This window comes from Glycine soja, chromosome 10, assembly GCF_004193775.1.
Source record: "Glycine soja cultivar W05 chromosome 10, ASM419377v2, whole genome shotgun sequence".
NCBI classification, from domain to species: Eukaryota; Viridiplantae; Streptophyta; class Magnoliopsida; order Fabales; family Fabaceae; genus Glycine; species Glycine soja.
This window is the reverse complement of record NC_041011.1, coordinates 52,993,822-53,010,151: the sequence shown is the minus strand read 5'-3', so window position 1 is coordinate 53,010,151 and position 16,330 is coordinate 52,993,822. Positions and strand designations below refer to the sequence as shown.

Sequence of the window (16,330 nt, the reverse complement as noted above, 5' to 3'; positions counted from 1 at the left end):
TTATAAATATAAAATAAATATTTAAGTCTATGTATGAGGAAACATCTATTTACTCCAAAAATAGGTTTTTTATAATTATTCATCATTTTGAGACAAGAAACTCAAAAGTGATACCTATCTATCCTTCCCAAAACTGCACGAAAAGAAAAATATCCTTCCCAACCCTGATTTGTCAATTATATTATGTTAACTTTGAAGATAATTTCATGACCTATTAATTAATGAAATACATTTTGAAGATAATCGAAAAAAAAAGTTTGTTACTTATATTAGGAAGTATGTCTTAACTCTAAGTCTTGATTATGAAGACGTTGAGTGTAGTTGTGACTTGTGAGTTTGAAAGTTTTGTATTGGTGCATGTAGCCCACCTCCTCAGTCGCCGCTGCCACCCTCATTTGTAGAAGAAATGGCTCTGCTTCAATTTCTCTCTGCTGCTTACCTTGTCCTCAACTCTTCCCACCGTTTCTCCACCTCCTATTCTAATCACCACTGTCCCTCACTCTCATTATATTATGCATGCATGCTTCTTTCAATCAAATCATATTCTTAATTCTTAACCATTGCACAATCCAAATGGAACCACACCTCCGTTGCCATTCTCCAGTGCTTCACCGGATCCGATGTTATCAAATGGAGGTCTTTCTACGAAACCCATGATCACGCTTCGAAATGCCACTATAGCGAGGTCTTCGATCATGCCATTCGTGAGACCTTGTGTTGTCTAGGCCGCCTCAAATACTTGTATCCTCCTAACCTAACCTCACCTCACCTCACTCACTCTCACCTCTGCTCCCTTTTTCTTTTTTTTTTTTAATAAATCACTAACGCAGGAGTACTCCCGAAGAAGATGAAGTCTATTCAGTTGCACGATTATTGGGTGATCTTGTTGCTTATCGCGCCTCCGGAACCGGCCATATGGAACTCTTGGCAGGTTTCTTCAATTTCTCTAACTTGAGGGACGTAGCCATTGCAAGATTTATACTATTAATCAAATAGGGGTATTTGTGTTAATGAGTCATCTAGCATATTATTGCGATAATGTTAACCTCACCAATTTTTCACCTGAACCAATTTAACTTCACCTTCGTGTTACCTCTTTCTTGTTTATGACATCATGAAATTTTTGGGTCCAGCTTTAGCTTTACTTCAAAGCCACGGAAACTCTACAGAATCCTTTGAAGAATCCATGGAAGCACCCGAGATGCAAATTAGGGAGGCTGAAGCTCTTCATAAATTTGCTGAAGCTGCATACACAGTATTACTATCATAAACTTATTCCAAATTAATGTTTTGTTTTTACTATCTTGCTTTGAACATTTATCCTGCATTCAATGATGCAGGGTCCATTGCTTGATGTTGGCCGAAATCCATTTGTATTTCCTTGTGCATGGCTGTATAGACAAGGGATTTTGTCTCCTTGGACACGAAACAAGTGGCATTTTGTTGGATATTCAATTTTATGGCCTGTTTAACTGAATTCTCACTTTTCTCAGTGGCCTGAACATTTTAATTAGTGTGTTATTGGTTGAATATTGATAACACCTTTATGGTCAAGGAGGTCTTGATACTTGTTCTGCGTAACTTTGAAATGATCTATAAACTCCAAATTGTATATTGCTTATCAAAGATATGCTTGGAGGGCTCTATTGTCTCTGGTTTGATTGATACTCCACTTTTTCCTTTCCAGTCAGTGTCTCTAAAATGATACTTTTGGACTTTCCCTCATCTTTGTAGCTTTTTTCTTCTCTCTGTTGGTATTTCTTTCATCTTAACAAAAGAAAACTTATCTGTACTAGTTTAGTTTAGTAAATGTATACACTATATGATTTATGTATATATTTTCAAATTCATGTCAGCAAACTCCTAAAGTTTTAATCCGTTGTGTACTCATTTTGTTTATTGGAAACTTTAACAGAAGAGTCAAAATTGTGATTCCTGATTTTAATTTAGGGAAGGAAATCACTTCCTTTTATGAGGTCTCAGGTTGTGTTAGTGCTTAACAAAATGTAACAATTTATATATAAAAGAACACAAATAATAATCAAAGTTCTATGAAACATATTAGTGGTGAATTTTCAACAAAAGAAGCAATGGCAGAAGATGTACTTGCTTTTACCCAATTACCACTATGCATATATGTCTTGGGTGTGTAGAGTGTTACATGAGAAATTTCAGAATGGTTTTGTCGGTATTTTTCTTTAGAACTCATTGGCTCTCAGGCATACTGAATTACTGATATATATATCTTTGGTTTTCCTCCATTCTCTCCGTCTCTCCTCTCTCCCTTTACATTATGTCTTTTTCAATATACAAATTAAAAAAAATTCATCTTCAATATTGTGATTTTATGTTCCTATTTCATATCTTCTTAGACACCCATACTGGATGGTGATAACTGGTGGCGAGGTCATGCTGCAGCCTTTCTAAAGTATGTCAATTTGCCTCCAGAAGCGCTTATACATGGGCGAGTCAGCCAGGTTAGAGAATTTAAATGTCCAAATGTTCTCTACAATGCTTTGGTTGTAGGAGACACAGTTTTACCATGCAAAAAATCCAAAAGAATAAAATTCTGTACAAAGGCTCACTAAGTCTTACAAAAATGAAGAGGGGTGTGATTATCAGTAATAATAAACTATGAAGCACGGACACGGACACGGACATGTGAACACCTGTAATGTCCAAAATATAGAACGTAGTACGGGTGTCGTGTCGGTGTCGGACACTGACACGGACGCGTGTCGGACACCGGACACGGCAAGGGACTGGGGTGTTCGTGCTTCATAGATAATAAATAATATTGCTGAAAAGATATTGCCACCATTTATGTTTAAATTTTATTGAAGGGAGCTTGTAATCAATAACAGAATACACTCATAAGGAAGATGTCGCTAACCAACAATAGTATGATTCTTTTGTTTAGCCTTAGTTTTTTTTTTGTTAAAATCAAGGAAGGGAAGACATTGGTGTTGAGCAAATTATGGGGTGTGGGTGTGGGTGGGTGGGTGTTTTGGTTTGTTCAGGGGGTAATTTTTTAATTTTAAAATGTGGGGAAACTCAGTTTTATCCAATTTAAGATGATAATATACTCAATTTATGTATGATGTTATGCATATTTCTGTTTTTATATTATACTGGCTTAATTTATATTTAATTATTCATAAAGTTTTTTTTTATACCTATGCCAGGTCAAGTGTGAAGCTGCATATTTTATTGTGGTTCTACATCAACTACAATCTGTAGTAATTGCTATACGAGGAACTGAAACCCCAGAGGACCTAATAACTGATGGGTTATGCAAGGAATGCACCATGTCTGTGGATGACCTGGCTGGCTTGATAAAGTATTTTTCATTCTCCCTCTTTTCATCCCTTTGATGACTTTCACATACAGATAGATAACTCTAGGGTGGAGGTGAAAAGTTACTAAAAATTTCCAATTAATTTATTTATAAAATTCACACGAGTTGTAAACATTGTAATCTACTAATACCTACAACTCATCCCTTTGATTACTTTGACAAACAGATAGATAACTCTAAGGTGGGGATGAAAAGTTACCAAGAATTCCCAATTATTTCAATTATAAAATTCACAGAAGTAGTAAACATTGTAATAGATACTAATACCTACAGCTTGTAACATATACATTGAATATACATAACCTGGTATTGTAGTCAGATTGGTTTTCAAATGACTCTGAAGTGGTCACATACATAACCTGGAAGTTGAATTATGACATATTATGCTGCATGATTATCAACTATGTTTTTAAACAAAATAAGTAATGACATCCCTATTGAGTTATTTATATCTGCAGAAAGCATCTCTTCTATATATCTTACAGTTTCAGTTCAATGTGTAATTGTTTATAAGAGCCCAACTGTATAGCTCCTTTACATGTTCCAACACAATATTCTGGTCCCTCACTTCAATATTTTTTGTTCTGGTTTGCAGTTGCAACTACATTCATTCTAATATAAAGAAAAATGTGACTTCGCCATTCCCCCACTATGGGCATTCAGGCATAGTTGAGGCTGCACGAGAGCTTTTTATGCAGATTGAAGGAAATCCTGAAGGGCCTGGTAAGAAATACTTCAGTTTTTTTATACTGATGATGGTTCTTTCTTCTGTAGAGTTGGTCCTATCAAACTGTTTCTTATTCCTCTTTCTTGCTTTCTATGATAAACACTTTGGTTATTGTGAAGTGAAATAGTCACCATTGAATGGTTATGTAATTAAGTAAATCATCTTTTTATCAATTCCCAAAATAAATCTTCAATCTTAAATTGTATTTAATTTAAAAACATTTGACTTTATTGCATAAACTTCATTTTTGACAACAATTGTTTTTCGAAGTGGAAATGCAGACTCGGAATCCTACGGACTTCTTTCTAAATTACTGGGATTTGGTTGTGAATGCTTTGGGTATAATGTCTGCATAGTTGGGCATTCGCTTGGGGGTGCTATAGCTGCATTGCTTGGACTGCAAGTATGACATTTCTCACTTAAATAGGATTAGCTAGTTACTGATCTATCTTCTTTGGTAAACATAATTTTCTATTTTGCTTGCATCAAGAACCAGGTATTCACTGAAAGGCTATTCTAAAAAAAGAAAAAAAAATACACACACACACACACATATTCCTTGCTTCCTTAGAAAATGCAGATTGTAGATGCAAATATGAAGCTGGCTTGAGGTCACAAGAAGTGGATTGAATTTTGGCCTTTACAAAATCTTGGGTATCCTCAAGTTCAGAATCTTTATGAGATGTTACTCAAGTACACAACATGCTAACTTTTTAACCATGACAAATGGTGTAGCGTGATCCATGTGGGATATGGCTTTGTTGTTGTTGTTGTTGTTGTACTTGGATTGAAGGATCCCTTAGTACCTTGCACTTCCTAAGATTTTTTAGAAATAAGAACTATTTTTGTTAGCATATTTTGAGTAGTACTCAAGTTAGATTAGATTAAGGGGCTGTTTAAAAACTCAATTAAGCATTGAAAATGATTGAAGGGCTAAAAAAAATTCATAAATGGGAGATTATTTAATAAATTCAGCTGCAAACATTTCCTTCAAGTTTTGAACATTTATTCAGCACTTAAAAAGAACTTTTCTTTCATTTTCATGTCTTTTCTTTCTTTCATGCTGTAGTCTTTTAAGCATTTGATTTGATTTTTAAATAAATTGCTGAGCTTTTCCACAGCTTTATAACCGCTACCCTAATCTTCATGTTTACTCATATGGGCCACTCCCATGTCTGGATTTAGTTGTGGCAAATGCATGTTCAGAATTTGTTACAAGGTAATTGTACTAGTAAAAAGTTTGATTGTAGTTGATTCTGTTTGGTAACATTTTCCGTTTCTGCTTGCTTTCATTGATGCAGCATTATATTTGGAAATGAATTTTCATCGCGCCTTTCAACTGTGCGGCTAAGGGCAGCTGCAATCACATCACTATCACAAGATCCTAAAGCAGATAGTGCCATGATTTTCAAACTTGCCCATAGGTTTCTAGATGTAAGCAAATATCAGAGAAATAAGTCCAAGGCAGAGGATGAACCTGAGTATCATTCAGGGGCCATCCAGGCAGATCTAAACCATCAGATCCGCAGAAGCCAGTGTGAGACTGATAATAAAGGTTTTTCATCTTTAATAACATATTAGGGAATACATATTGTTACCACTATTATGAGTGATGGAAATCATGTGTTCTTCCATTATTGCAGCAGGTAGCATCGAACAAGAGGTTCAGGCTATTAGAAGGGATCTTGTTACTGCTGACTATGGTGAATATATGAATCCTTTTGGAAGTGAAGATTGCCTCAACAATGGGCATGAACAATGTTCTCTTTGGTCTGACACTAGGGCAAGGGATCATATCATTGAAATTGATAGTTCCGAATTTACAAATCCTTTTGCTATAGATGCACATTCAAATCATGATCCAGTGTCTCAGTTTATAGATACTGTTCCAAATTCTGAAAATCCATCTGCGGATGATCCCCCAGAGCTGTATCTGCCTGGTTTTGTAATTCATGTTGTATTGGAGAAGAAAAGACCTCAAACTGATCTTAAGACATCGTGGAGAATGCTAGAGAGGGAAAAATGTTATAGAGCTTACATAGCAAATAGAGAAAGCTTCAAAGATATTATTGTTTCACCATCCATGTTCCTTGACCATCTTCCTTGGAGGTATGGCAAATTACCATCAGATCATTTCCTCGTTTCTAAAGTTAAAATGCTTGATAAGTTCTTACTTAAGTTATTTCTTTTGGTCAAATGTTCGACATGCAGATGTCACGATGCCTTGCAAAAGATATTGAAAGCTCAAACTGCTAAAGATCAAGTAACGGAACCTCACATCATCTGATATATATTTTATATCAATGAACTTCTATGAAATGATTTCATGATATATATTTTATATCAAGAAACTTTTATGAAATGATTTTATGAGATTCAGCCAAATTGTCTCGATGTGGGAAATCATTGCGTTATCAAAAGATTTCCTTGGACAATAGAACTTACTCTGGCATTATTGAATGTAATATGAACTGGATTAATTTTTTGCTCCCGGTTCTCCGTACGGTGATGCTTGTGAGTGAAATCAACATCTATATCATTTTAGAAATATTAAATGTGCTTATTTTAATTTATATAGGGAGCGTAAATAATGAGATGTTGTGGAAATAACGTTGGTATGTTGACTATGACTATAGTTATTTAGATGATTAAGATTTACTCTTTTACTATATATCATATAGGTTAGGATCAAATGTCACCGGTGTAATATGTTATTACATTATTAAATAACTTTCAATTGAATATCTCAAAATTTATTTTTGGAATAAAAGTTTTTTATGTAGATCATATCTATCAAATTTTACATTAAATAAAAAATTATGATTTTGATACACTATATTATTGACATATTTTTTTTGTTTGATTTTCCAATCTAGATCATTGATTCATTGGATCACATTTGCTTATTTTTAATAATTGTTATTTTCCAAAAGGTTTTTTTTAACACCAACTAAGCTTTTATAAACTATGTTTTAGTGATTTAAAAAATATCATACTTTCAACATAAGTTTGTGTTAAAACTTCAAGCTTTTAAGTTTGATAAGATTTTGGTTATATTTGACAAAATTAGTTGTAAAAAGTTAACTAAAACTTAAAAAGTTAATTGAATGATGAAAAATTAATTAGTAGTTAAAAGTTGTTTAACTAGCTTATTATATCATATGTTTGGTAAAACTGTTTATAGATGATATTTTTATATAAATTTTATTTTTATTTTATGGATAAAAATATATTTATAGATATTATATTTTTAGTTTTTAATTAATTTTAAATTCTTGTAATTTTTATTTATAGATAAATTATTTTAATTATATTTTTAATTTCAATTGTTACATTTTTATATTATGTATGTTATTATATCTTATATTATGTATGCTAACTAAATTTCGTGAAGTATAATGTGAATGAGTGAAAAAAAATAACAAAACCTTATTTTATTTAAAAAGGGTTAATAAGAAAATTTAATGAATATTTTAAAGATAAAAAGAAAACAAATTATAAAAAGTTAGAAGATAGAAGTTAGCATTTTTTTTAAAAAATAACATTTCAAAAAATGTTAAAATTTTCTGGAAAAAAAATATTTATCAAATAATCAAACAATTTTTCTAGCAAAAAAAAAAGGTAAAAACTAACTTAAATAACTTTCAAATATAACCTTAGTTTGAATAGAATTCTCTACAAATACTTGTAAGGAAACAAAATAAGAAGGTAAATTGCATTGGACTTCTCTATTAGATAAAATTAACTTATGTATTTTTTTTAAAAAAAGTTAAATGTATTTCTATAAAATTCAAGTGCATAAGTTAATCATACCTTAAGCTCAATTCATTTTATATTTTTATTTTCTTATAAATACGGAAGTTTATTTAAGCAGATTGTAGATCTAATTGTTTGTCCCTTTCGAGAAAAAAAATCTAATTATTTGTAGCTTTTGTACTACATAATAGACTAAATCCTCATACTCAGTACTTTTTTTTAGATTTTTAGAAATTTATAATTTTTGTCTTTAAAATTAGCTTAATCAAAGCATTTTATTACTTATTAGTTGAGCCTTAAATAAATTAAATTTGTATAACGAAGTATTACCTAATAGAGTATAATCATTTGATCATAGAGGATATAAAATTTGTATAACGATAATTTGTATTTATTACTTATTAGTTGAATCTTAAATGAATTAAAATTTAAGGATAAATAGTCTCTTTTGTTTCTGAATGTAATTTGTTGATAAATGCGTTATTGAAAGATGGAAATATAAAATTTAGTTTCTGAAAGTGTAAAAAGTGAAACAAATATATTTGATCGTTAACTTTCATTCGTTATCGTTAATAAAATAGTCCATGTGACACAAATGAACGAATTTGTCACTGAAATGATTGTTAACGTGATTATACTAAGTAGATTGGACGAGAATATTAGTAAGATATCATTCTTGGACGTAAATATCAGTAATTTTTTGTTGGACGAAAATATCAATATTTTTTATTGAAGAAAAATGTCGATAATTTTTTTGACCTAAACGTTAGTACGTTCCATTTGATCAAAATGTCAATAAGTTATCATTATTGGACGAAAATGTCAGTAGTTTTTTATTGGACCTAAATATGAGTATGTTTTTATTGAACTAATTTCTTAGACCTAAAATTTTGTTTCATTTAAGGATAAAACATAATTTTAGAATAAATTTTCGTCATTTTTTATTATTACAAGTATAACATTACAATAATCACTTAAAAAATATATTGGCTAACATAATTTAAAACAAACATAATGATAATGATAATATTGATTATCAACCATAATTTATTTGTTACGATAGAAATGATCCAAATAAACATTATACCAGTGTACCAAAATACATTGTAGCAATGTATCAATTAGTACAAAACTTTTCAAATTATAATAATTCGTCACAATTTGCTATAAATAAAAGATAAATATATCTTATACTTCACTTTTTCTAATCTTGATTATTTTATTAATGGTGACAAACGAAAGTTATATTTGTCACACTTTTTATACTTTTAGGGATTAAATTTCGTATTTTCATCTTTCATATGAATGTAGTTGTCAACAAATTACATATTCAGGGACAAAAATGACTATGTATCCAAAATTTAATTATTTTTAAAATAAGTTTCTAATTTTTTTTTTGTGATAACTATTAGTACTAGACTACTGGTTAGGGAAAAGTTTGATATTTTTGTGGTAATAAATTTTCTACCTGCTATTGAATGGGGCAACGGATGAAACCGAAGCCCACTTTTCATTTTCATTTTGTTTTGTCAACAAATGCCACTTACTCACAAGGGAATTAGCAATTATTATCATTGGTTTGCAGTAAAAAGAATAAAAATGCATCAATGCTTTTGTAAATCGACAACTAATTTGGAACATTTTTTGTTTCTTTCTAAAAACATCATATATTTGTGAATATTTTCATAAGCCCGTACACAAACAGTAAACATTTTAAGATCCAAATGAGGAGGCCTTGAGTTTCTGCTTAACATGCTTCTTGACAACATGCCGGAAAAAAACCCATCCATAATGCTTTTAGACAATTGAAGAGCGTAATCAGTTTCATTAATGAGACTCTGACATGCAAGAAGCCAGGAAACTGGTTGTTCAACTTGAGTACTTGGTCCTTTGAGAATTGAGAAGCTTTAAACAATAACGTGCATTTTTATAGCCCCTCAATCTTAAGCTCTTTAAACGTACCATACCATGTATATCCTGTATGATGTAACTCGGTTGCTAGACTCTTTCAGTTTGTACAGTACTTCCATGATCAGAAAAGAGGGAAAAAGAAAAGCTACTATATAGCCGTATTCTCATTATTGGTCTATAAAAAAAAGGTGAAAGCTTGATTCAATGAAATTAAATCTATCATGAGCCCAACTTTCGAGTGGCATTATGATTTCATACCAAGATGACGTCCTGCAATTGAGGAGCATGCATAGAGCTTAAGATGATGTCTTATCACAAATCACAACTTTCGAGTTGCATTTATGATAGCAGCGAACAACAAGTGGGAGTGAAAGTGGTGGAATATGAAAACATCTTACTAGTATTTAATTAGGATACAAAGACAAAATGAAGGGAAGACAATATGAAAACATCTTACTAGTATTTAATTACGATAAAAAAAAAAAGAATATGGAAGTATATATGTTAGTTGTGTGTCGTTGTTTGCAGCCAAGTGGATCTGCACATAATTTGGACGTCCTGAATGACTAACACTATGATTGTTCATGCATAATGATATTTTTGTTGTCAGAATTCAAGAGCCGGAGGTAAGAAAAGTGCTTCAGGAAGCTAGAGAGAGGTTCATCTGATCGAGCACATTATAGTATAATATATGCCTAATTTCACACTTTTAAGTAGTCAGTCTTTTGTGAATGTGCAAATGTACTAGCAAATGCCTTAATTTTACCATTTCTCTTGTTCGACGACTCTACAAATTAAATGCTAATTTTAATTACTCTTGAGGGGTAAAAATAGTAGTAATTGAAAGTGCAACATTTACACACAAGAAACTTCCTAGTGGAGGGAGCAGGTAGACAATTAACCTTATCAAATTAATGTGTTTGCTACAGTTTTAGCAAGTAGGGCCTTTAATAAAAACGATGGTCAATACCAACTTTGACGTAATGACTTTTCTTACCGACAGTAATAGTTATCCTCCTATAGATTTTTATATTTTTCGCAAAGTAATTAACATATCACAACGAACAACTATCCAAAACACCCCTAAATGGATACATCTTTATATATTCTAATTGTTAATCTGAAAATGGATAAAATTTAAACACAATATTTTGCTTTTCTAAAATAAAAAATTGAAGACATTGCAATGCATTACACCTAAATTTGTTATAAAGTGTGTCCACTTGATTCGAGATTCGAGGAACCCAATAAATGTGGCGTTGGACAGGAGGACAAATTTGATCAATTCATGGATAATGTTGCTACTTACTTGCATCCTTGCGTGGGTAACTTTCGCTTTACTTCTTTTTTCATTACTTTAACAGCCTTGCTAACTTAACTTTATTAAGACTTTTGCTACGTACCGTTCCATACAAAATGGACTATCAATATTTAAACTTGTTTTTGTTAAATTCAGATACTTTTATGTACAATAGTTGCGTCCTAGCTAGGGTGTTTGGAAATTGCTATGTAATGTAATTGTGCTAACGTTTCAATTCCTGTTTTGTGGTTGGTTGGTGATCTGTACTTCTAAGATTAATAAAAATTAAGTTACCCAAGTATTGTGCACAAAATTGGCTATCCATGGCATAATAAAAGTGGTTTCATGGATCCCCGAGACAAGGCAAAGAGACATATTTGTTGAAATAGTCAATTCACTATTTTTTGAAGGAATAATGAGAATAAGACAATATGTGGCGCAATGAAAATGGGACATATATAATATATTCTGGTTCATAGCATTTTGTTTTTTTAACGAAGTTCGTGAATTGATTGGTGTCCTTATCTCTGCACTCGCAAACATAAATTGTAAGATGACTGAACGAAAATGAAATGGCAGTTTATTTATACTCTATTTTATGAAAAATCGTAGCATATCATTGCTAGTTTTATAAAATGAAAATAGTTCTATTAAATGGTGATTATTCAGCTGAATTTTGGGACAATCTATTTTCATGTCTTGATAAGACGAGAAGGTAAATTAAAAAGAAAAGAGTAACATAGGATGCCAAGACAAGATAATGAAAAGTTTGAGAAATTGAAATAAGTTTGATAAATAATGCTTGAAGTAGCAGTGGCGACTTTTCAACTAAAACAGCGGAAGCTTCTGGCCAAACGATGCCTAGAAAGAGAGTAGTGACTACTCGTCATGATTGGGTTACCATTTCAAATAAAATAACAAAAATGTGACCAATCAACTCCACGTGGGATAAGAAAAATCATGTCTGTGGTGGGGCCAATATTCTCACAAATTTTGCCGCTACTTCTAATCTGATTTCCTTGTCTTTTGGCTTTTCACTCATTTAAAATGTTCCTCTCCTATATCATCTTCAACACCCCCATCACAATCACTTCATTGAAATATATATTTTTGTTTTGTTTAACTTGCATAATAAGTTATATAGTAATGTTTCAATAATTGATCCTCACAAAATTCTTCACCTTAAAACCTAGCTTCACTGTAAAGCAAGAGATATTTCATGTCTACATTCATTTTTATATAGAGCAATTCCAATTCCCCGGATTATTCTGAGATGTTGAATGTTTCTTCCTAAACTTGCTTTTATTTTTTCAAATAAGACTATACCGCTGATGCCTTTTTTATATATATAAAAAAAAGGCATGGTAATCACATGACTTTTTTTTATATAAAAATAATCACATGACTTGATTCAACGCAGTGCAATTCAAGAATATTTGGTTGTAATGGCAAAGACTCCAATCAAGTAAAAATGAAATGATAAAGATCAAAGTAAAAATATATATTTAAAAACAATTGTCGTCCAGACATATTAGTGATGTTTTATATCTATAAATAGTGATCATTTCTATGTATAGTACTCTGTTATTATTCATTCTTACAAAATTAATATATATATAACTAATGGTTTTCTATGATCTCATCACTAGATGTACGTACCACAACAATATGACCTTTTAGGCTTATTGGTCAGCTAGATAGTTAAGAAAGATTACAATGTTGAAATATGCGAACATGTTTTTATAATTGTTTTATTTGAAACTGTTAACCTGATAAAAAAAATGTGACTTCAAAGACAAGCACGTATGTGAATCATTTTAAAGTCACCATTTAGATACAACCTTTTGTATGTAAGCATGATTTAATCTTAGAAATCACCCACCAAACATTTAATGTGCAGTAAAAGAATAATAGGCCATCACAGTAAAGTGATGAAAATATAACCAAAAAAAAGAAAACTAAGTGATAAAGGGTTTGATTCTATTCAAGTTAGCTAACTTAAATAAATTCAAAAAATACTGTTCCTTGTCAAATGAATCAATTGAAGTCCGAAACATACTGCCATACAGATGCAAAGCATATGGATTATTAAAGAAGAAATAAATATTTTCAATGAAAACGACATAATATGCTTTTGTATTGTCCAGAAACATCATAGACTGATTGAAATATATTAAAACGACAGCATATACGAAAACTTTTGCGGAATATACTGCCCGGGGCCTGGGGGTGGGAAAGAAGGGAAATTGGAATATGTATGAATGTAAGATTAGATCAATATTAAGGGTCACAATTTTTTCAGACAAAAAAGGATCAAGTAGTATTATATATATATAGCTAGGATATGTATCAACTGAGTGTTCTTTTCCTTTTTCTTTTCCTCTGAAAAAAAAAGGACCAACAAGTATTATAGTATATATATATAGGATAGGTATCAAGTATCAACTGATCGAGTGTCCTCTTTCTTTTTCTTTTTCTTTTCCTTGCGTTTTATCATATCCATTATTGTTAGTGCTGCACCTTTTCACCGAGACAGCCATGATAGATCTAAAGATCTACATTTATTTTCCTATCAGATTTTCCCTCTATCAGCCGGTACACATACTATGATCTCGTTACAAGTATTTATATACTATATCCTCATTTCTAGATCTTATTCTGAATGAGAGTTATTGTAATGTTACATGCATGGAAATCTGTTACCTTTTGGGAGTGGTACTATTAACACATTTTATCTATTCACACATACTTTTTAAAACTTTAAATTAATGTATGCGCGTACGCTGAGAAACAATTAACTTATCACCATTTGTCAAATCTCTTTTTTATTTTTTATTTTTTTTCAAAAAAAGAAGAGAAGTCTTAAGATTTTGAAATGTGTACATAAGGGAAAAGAAATTACGCTAATTAACAAAATTGCTTAAGTTAGACGGCAAAGTCACGGGACATAAACATCATAATGGGTCATATATGCCATTTTTCATGTTGTATGTCGGAACTTGGGCAAGCATGAAACTACATTAATGACATGAATAGAGATTTGATTTCCGAGTACAAGTATCCATTCAAAAAAAAATAATTGGTAAATCAGTATCCATCCAAATTAACATGTAAATCATAAGAATTTAAATTTCCATTACAAGTAAAATTCTTTTTTAAGGTATAGTTAATTAGTTATCCCTCCACACTAGCACAAAGTCGCACGATCCAGTTGCAACTACATGGCATTACCAATCTACCACTCTCTAAGATCGATGCTTTTTTTGTTCTTTATTTATAAACCTCACTCACCATTTATTACTATAAAAAAGTTTTCAAAGATGATTTTTTTCCCTTTCCATAACATTTTTAAACCGTCTTAGAAATTTTATTTTTTTAAAAATGTTTATTTTGATTTACAGTTTGAAACCAAATTTTATCATGTTTGAAACCTACATAGTTCTAATCATTAGTATATACTTGTTTAAAATAAATAAAGTTATAGGAACCAAAACCATAATAGAGAAAAATTACAGTTACAAAAAATATATTAAAATCAAATACATATATGTCTAGTTCTATTACACAAATCCAAACACAATATTTTTTCCAATTTTTAAATATTTTTATTGAGTATCTTCGCATCAAAGTTTTATTACATCAAAATATGTGTAGTTTGGTACCAAAAATCACATTCTAACTAAATCATCTAGAGTCTTGTACAACTTTCTTATACTTGATAGACTATGTTCAATTCAAGTAACCTATGATACTTAGTCTTAGGAAGCGACAGTGAGAGAGTGACGTTGCAGGAGACACTACGACGACACTGCTGACAAAGGCAAAGTGACACATACGGAGTGAGAGGGGCGCAAAGAGGTCGATTGCTTCAAAGTGATCAGAGTGAGACAGAGTTAGGGTGTAAGTCAAAAATGTCATCAAAATTGGTCTCATTCAAAGATGATGGTTGAATACTCCAAAGCGACTATGATTTTCCTAAAAATCGTTGTCGTTTTGAGGTTTCAATGACGTTTTTGAAAAAAATCGTAATTGAAATGTTAGTTTTATTTACAAAATTGTCACTACTTTAAAAATGATAATGATTTTGAAAGAATTATCGTTGAGCTTGACGTCGTAAAAATCAATTTTTTTTAATAGTGATTGACTACATATGTCTCTCAACATAAATTATTAGTACTATCATTACTATAATCTGTAGCTGAGCAGTCACATCTGGATAAACACGCGGAGTTGAAGTGTGTTAAATTAATATCTTGTGTTACGATACTTACAAACAAATGTGTTTAGGCTAGCATTAATTTCTAATGCCCAGGTGTCTTAACTACTATCATATTACATGCATGTTAGCATATAAGCTCCGACCTAAACTCGAATATAAAAATACATATGGGGAGTTTCGATTTACAATATGATCTGCTTAATATGTTAATCAAACTGCCCAAAATCCGACATCAAAAACAAAAAATGGCATCAAAGATACTCCTTGGAGAAGCAAGGTTGACCTTTGTACTGTAAGTTTTATTGAAATTGAAATCATCGAATCATAGGCGACCACACATTGAATTAGCCTAGGAGACATTAATTGAAGATTCCAACCATAGCACATATTTTAAATATAGAAGCCGTTGTGATAAGATTAATTAGTTTTGAAATTAAGCTGTAATAAAACCGTTGAGAATAAAGTAGTAATTGTTCATAGTTAAACGCGCGCAAGTGTGATTTTGAATTATGTTTCTTATAGAGGAAAAGCGTCAAACGGGTCAAGCACGTCCTGGCATAATTCTTAAAGTTATGAAGACAAGAAATATTGTGTGAAGGAGTGAAAGCATGTGGACACTTAAAAGTTGCATGTACGTATGCTAAGAGAGGATGGAGCGGACAACTTGCAATTTTTAATGTAGATGCTGCTGCTGCTGCTGGGCCCCGGCGGCTCAATTATGCCATTCAAACAATCAACTCCCCCAATGCCTCATCTCCTTGTCATTTCCCTACTATTCATTCATCAAACACAATCATTAAACCCTAACGTTGCCTTTTTCATAATCACAGCTGTATTCAACAATATATAATATATATACTATTTTTTATTTGCTTTCGGATTGTGGATGGATGCAGTCCCATTTCTTCACATTATTCATCCAAACAAAATGTGATATATATATATATATAAATAATAGTGACGGAGTATATTTCCTTCTCAAATATTGCAAATGATTGATTTTTCATCAAAAGAAGAAAAAAACAATTCAAATTATGATTAGAAAGGGTTGAAAACTTG

General features: G+C 31.4%; 1 protein-coding gene across 1 annotated transcript; it reads left to right on the top strand.

Moving 5' to 3' along the window:
• Window positions 1-553: 553 nt before the first annotated feature.
• LOC114371875 lies at window positions 554-6,574 on the top strand (the record flags this gene model as incomplete). The annotated part of the gene is made up of 12 exons (XM_028329182.1): window positions 554-741; window positions 831-931; window positions 1,134-1,255; window positions 1,341-1,442; window positions 2,373-2,477; window positions 3,186-3,340; window positions 3,954-4,081; window positions 4,367-4,488; window positions 5,207-5,304; window positions 5,387-5,640; window positions 5,729-6,194; window positions 6,297-6,574. Coding segments are annotated over 12 exons (1,917 nt in total), but the record flags the coding sequence as incomplete, so codon positions are not given.
• Window positions 6,575-16,330: the final 9,756 nt, after the last annotated feature.